This window comes from Mustela nivalis (assembly GCF_964662115.1).
Source record: "Mustela nivalis genome assembly, chromosome: 7".
NCBI lineage: Eukaryota > Metazoa > Chordata > Mammalia > Carnivora > Mustelidae > Mustela > Mustela nivalis.
The window spans coordinates 60,211,028-60,217,027 of NC_139026.1; the positions used below are offsets into that span (position 1 = coordinate 60,211,028).

General features: G+C 33.9%; 1 protein-coding gene across 3 annotated transcripts in view; it reads left to right on the forward strand.

Moving 5' to 3' along the window:
• The window catches only part of PIK3C2G (phosphatidylinositol-4-phosphate 3-kinase catalytic subunit type 2 gamma), a 351,683-nt gene extending 349,253 nt beyond the window's left edge, over positions 1-2,430 (forward strand). For all 3 annotated transcript variants that reach the window (XM_082742400.1, XM_082742402.1, XM_082742401.1), the window contains one exon: positions 1,383-2,430. In XM_082742400.1, the coding sequence (XP_082598526.1) occupies positions 1,383-1,535 (153 nt within the window). In that variant the 3' untranslated portion in view covers positions 1,536-2,430. The remainder of the gene's footprint in view (positions 1-1,382) is intronic.
• Positions 2,431-6,000: the final 3,570 nt, after the last annotated feature.

Consider the following 6,000-nt stretch of genomic DNA (forward strand, 5'->3'; position numbering starts at 1 on the left):
CAACACTTTTATACATCACCCGGTGCTCCTCACAAGTAGGAGTACTAATTCTTTTAACAGTGTTATGGATTCAGTAAAGCAATTAAAATAGATATATAGCACCTATGATGTGCAATAATTACATGTTTAAAAAACTTCAGTTACTTCTAAGAAAATAATTTTTGCATAATGAAACACAGGGAAAGAAATCCATACACTAATATAACCTCTGGAGTTCAAATGTTTGTATTTTAACCAGAAAGGCAATTAATTCTTCAAGTAATTTCTTGAGAATTTCAGCTTGTTAAATACCAGGGAGATTCAACTCTGTATGGAACTGTTTCCTCCAGTCAACTAATGCAAAATACCAAGAAACAGCTGTTCTTTGTGTATTTGATGGATTTTTTTGGTATAATTTATCAGTGTTCAGTATGTACCAGGTTTTGTAGTAAGGCTTACTTTCATTATCTCACTTATTCTTCCCCACAATGCTAAAAGGCAAATATTATTATCACCATTATGTAAATGAGAAAACATACAGTTAACAATAGATTGAAATAAATATAAATTAAGTGTCATAGAAATTTATATCTTTAGAGCTTATTTATATGATTCACAGTTCTTAAACTAGACTTTCACAAAACACTAATGCCTAGAGTTATACCATTTTTCTACTTCATGTACAGTAACACTTTGAGGGCCCCTTCATCTATTTGCTCTGTAAAATAAATGACTTTGTCTGCTGAAAGTGTTGTGGGGAGGAAAATGGAGGACAGTTTATGTAAAACAAAAAACACACTGAAATGTTAACTATAATTATCTCCCAGTGGTGGAAATATAGATTTTCCTTTCTTTTTTGTCTCATACATATTTTATTTAATAAGCATGTGTTTTCATAATTAAAAATTAAACCATTTTAAATAAATTAAAGTAAGCATAGAATGAATTCTTCATATGTAAATAGAAATACTGTTATACTGCACTAAATTAACACAAGGAAATCACGGAGATTGGTCTGCTCTCCTCATTAGTCTTCAGCAAAGAAAGATAGTGTTCAAGGCCCCATGTTGCACAATAAATCCAAGAACAGTTAAAAGATGATAGGTACTTAAATTTCTTCTTAGAGAATAATTTACAGTCATATTAAATTTGGGATGGACAATTATTAATGGAATCAGAATAAGTTCTAAGCTTCTTAGAGAAATATTCTGTCATTAAACTCCATTATGTTAGCAGAATCTTTAGCTTTCCAGAATCAGAGTTCAACATGAAAGATTCTACATTAACCTATCTATTCCAAGCTAAATGATATTAATAGCTAAATATTTTTATTAAAAGTAATACTTTTAAAGGTGCATTTAAGCATATCTGATTTATACTTTAATTATTCTCTCTGATTTCAGGTGGTGTATGATGAAGTCACAGAGCTCCGAGGACATGTCTTAATGCTTATTGTGAAGAGCAAAACCGTATTTGTGGGAGCAATTAACATCCAACTTTATAGTGTCCCTCTCAATGAAGAAAAATGGTACCCACTAGGAAACTGTATAATTTGACCATTTCTATCAACCAATGCATTATTCATTAACTACTTATATCTTTTTCCACTTCTAAGCCTCTCTATCACAAGAGCAGGACAATTTTGTTTTCAAAGATAGCTTAGTGTACCAAAGACACAAGAAAAAGAAATAAGAATAGTCTTTTATAGTTATATATTCTCTATTTGTGTTTCATTATTTTCTTAGAATCTTTTCTCCTTAATAAAGTATAAATTTATTGTGTAAAATTCAGTATGTAAAATAATAACAGAACATTTAATTTTGATACATCTTTTAAATCAAATATTGTGTACCTATGGTTATAGCAACACTGTTAATGTGGTTTCCAAGAAATACAGCAATAAATAAATCTCATCAATTAATTCAAGACCTAAGTATATCTGTAACAAATTTTTGAACTTGAATTAAATACATATACCTGTATACTGACTTACACTCCTAGTTATTGAGGGAATTAATGAGCTCTAACTTTTCTATCAGAAAAAAAAAAAAAAAACAGGGGATAAATGCCTAAATTTTTTTTAAAGATTTTATTTATTTATTTGACACAGAGAGAGAGATCACAAGTAGGCGGAGAGGCATGCAGAGAGAGAGGGGGAAGCAGACTCCCTGCTGAACAGAGAGCCCCATGGGGGCCTTGATCCCACGACCCTGAGATCATGAACTGAGCCGAAGGCAGAGGCTAACCCCACTGAGCCACCCAGGTGCTCCCCGAAAATTCTTAAATCAAATTTTTGGAAGAAACTTCTTTGTAGTATCTTACCTTTTTCAATGTCAATCAATTAATCAGCACTGGATTTCACCCAACTAATGGAATGATCACATTTTAAATTTCATTACCTCTTAACTCTAAGATGTTACAGTTAAACTCTCCCCTCTGATCAAAACCTCTTTTCTTGTGTATATATACCACATCTTCTTGATCCATCAAAAGAAATGAAATCTTGCCATTTGCGACAACATGGATGGAACTAGAGCGTATCATGCTTAGCGAAATAAGTCAAGCAGAGAAAGACAACTATCATATGATCTCCCTGATATGAGGAAGTGGCGATGCAACATGGGGGCTTAAGTGGGTATGAGAAGAATAAATGAAACAAGATGGGATAGGGAGGGAGACAAACCATAAGTGACTCTTAATCTCACAAAACAAACTCAGGGTTGCTGGGGGGAGGGGGTTTGGGAGAAGGGGGGTGGGGTTATGGACATTGGGAGGGTATGTGCTTTGGTGAGTGCTATGAAGTATGTAAACCTGGTGATTCACAGACCTGTACCCCTGGGGATAAAAATATATGTTTATAAAAAATTTAAAAAAAAAAAAACAAAAAAAAAAACCTCTTTTCTTTGCACGTCAAGAATTTCTTTGGGGTGCCTGTTTGGCTCAGTGGGTTAAAGCCTCTGCCTTCAGCTCAGGTCATGGTCCCGGGGTCCTGGGATTGAGCCCCACATCAGGCTCTCTGCTCCACCAGGAGCCTGCTTCCTCTTCTCTCTCTGCCTGACTCTCTGCCTACTTGTGATCTCTGTCTGTCAAATAAACAAAATAAAATAAAATATTTTTTTAAAAAAAGAATTTATTTTATTTCTGAAGCTACTTTCATACCAATCATGATCTGAGTAGACAGTCTTAAGATTTCCACCTGCAAAGTAGGTACAACTCAAAGCACTGTGCCACATTGTTTAAGAGAATCAAATAGGAGTTCTTTTTTAGTGTCTGCCATTTAAATTACTAAGGAAAAAAATGTTAAACTCTTGCTTTTATTCAATGTTTCACTGTGAATGAATAAAAAAGTAATTTAAGCTCTTCTATATGGTCATCTACATAATGATGTAAACATGTAAGGGACTGTAAATTTATTCATTGAAAATATTTGAGTGCCAGCCTACAACAGGCAGAGAGGCAGTGCAGACAACTGCACTGAAGGGAAAATAAACTTGTCAATCACAAGAAAAAATCTGGGAAAAACCACAAATACATGGAGGTTAAATAAAAGCCTACCTAGACAATCAATGAGTCGAACAGGAGACCAAAAAAAAAAAAAAAAAAAAAAAACCTTTTTAAAAATACATAGAAATAAATGTAAGTGAAAATATAGTGGTCTGAAACCTTTGGGATACAGCAAAAGCGGTTCTAAGAGAGAAGTTTATAGCAATAGAGCATTACCTCAAGATGCAAGAAAAATCTCAACTAAACAACCTAACCTTATAGCTAAAGGAGCTACAAAAAGAATAACAAATATCTAAAACCAGCAGAAGAAAATAATAGACTAGAGCAAAGGTGATATAAAAACTAAAACAAAAGAGCGATCAATGAAACCAGGAGATGCTCCTTTGAAAAAAAATTGAGAAAACTGATAAACCTCTAGTGAAACTTATGAATAGAAAAAGAGAAAGGACTCAGATAAATCACAAATGATAAAGAAGAAATAACAACAAACACCACAGAAATGCAAATCATTATAAGATAATTGTATGAAAAACAATATACCAACAAATTGGACAACCTAGAAGAAATGGATAAATTTCTAGAAATACATAAACTACCAAAACTGAAACAGGAAGAAATAAAAAATTTGAACAGATAACCAGCCAAGTAATTACATCAGTAATCAAAATAACTCCCAATAAACAAAAGTCCTGGACCAGATGGCTTCACAGATGAATTCTACCGAACGTTTAAAGAGGTGTTAATACCTATTCTCCTCAAACTATTCCAAAAAATTGAAAAAGAAGGAAAACTCAAATTCATTCTCTGAGGCCAGGATTACTCTGATTCCAAAACCAGATAAAGACAGCACTAAAAAGGAGAACTACAAGACAGTATCTTTCATAAACATAGTTGTAAAAATCCTCAACAAAATACTAACAAACAAAACCAACAATACATTTAAAAAAGTCATTCACCATGATCAAGTGAGATTTATTCCTGGGTTGCAAGGGTGGTTCAATATTTGCAAATCAATAAGCATGATACCTCACATCAATAAGAGAAAGTATAAGAATCATATGATCATTTCAACAGATGCAGATAAAGCTTTTGACAAAGTATAACATCCATTCAGAATAAAACCCTCAACAAAGGGGAAAAGCTGAGAACTTTCCCCTAAGGTCAGGAACAAGACAAGGACGTCCACCCTCACCACTTTACCTCAACATAGTACTGGAAGTCCTCGCCACAGTAATCAGACAACAAAAAGAAATAAAAGGCATCTAAATCAGAAGAAGTAAAACTTTCACTATTCGCAGGTGACATGATTCTTTATGTAGAAAACCTAAAAGACTCCACCAAAGAACTGCTAGAACTGATCAATGAATTCAATGAAGTAACAGGTTACAAAATCAACATACAGAAATCTGTTCCAAAACTGTACAGCAATAATGAAGCAGCAGAAAGAGAAATTAAGAAAACAATCCCCTTTGCAATTTCACCAAAAATAATAAGATACGTAGGAGTAATTTTAACCAAAGAGGTGAAAAATCTGTACTCTAAGAAGTATAAAAACCTGATGAAAGACATTAAAGATGACACAAAGAAATGGAAAAACATTCCATGCTCATGGATTAGAAGAACAAATATTGTTAAAATATCTATACTACCAAAAGCAATCTACATGTTCAATCCAATCCCTATCAAAATACCACTAGCATTTTTCACAGAGCTAGAATAAACAGTCCTAAAATTTGTATGGAGCCACAAAAGATTCCAAATAGCCAAAGCAATCCTGAAAAAGAAAAGCAAAGCTAAAGGCATCACAATTTCAGACTTCAAGTGATATTACAAAGCTGTAGTAATTAAAACAATATGGCATTGACACAAAATCAATAGAACAGAATAGAAAACTCAGAAATAAACCCACAACTTTATGGTCAACAAATCTTTGACAAGCAGGAAAGAATATCCACTCAACAAATGGTGTTGGGAAAACTGGACAGCTATATATGGAAGAATGAAATGATCACTTTCTTAAACCATACACAAAAATAAATTCAAAATGAATTAAAAACCTAAATATGAGACCTGAAACCATAAAAATCCTAGAAAAGAACTCAGGCAGTAACCTCTTTGACATCAGCCATAGCAACTTCTTTGTAAATCTGTCTCCTAAGTCAGGGGAAACAAAAGCAAAAATAAACTGCTAGGATTATATCAAAAGCTTCTGCACAGTGAAGGAAACAATCAATGAAACTAAAAAGCAACCTACAGAACAGGAGAAGGTATTTTCAAATGACATATCTGATAAAGGGTCAGTACCTAAAATATATAAAGAACTTATAAAACTCAACACCCCCAAAACAAATAATCCAGTTAAAAATTGGGCAGAAGGGGTGCCTGGGTGGCTCAGTGGGTTAAGCCACTGCCTTCAGCTCAGGTCATGATCTCAGGGTCCTGGGATCGAGCCCTGCATCGGGCTCTCTGCTCAGCAGGGAGTCTGCTTCCTCCTCTCTGTCCCTGCCTCTCTGGCTG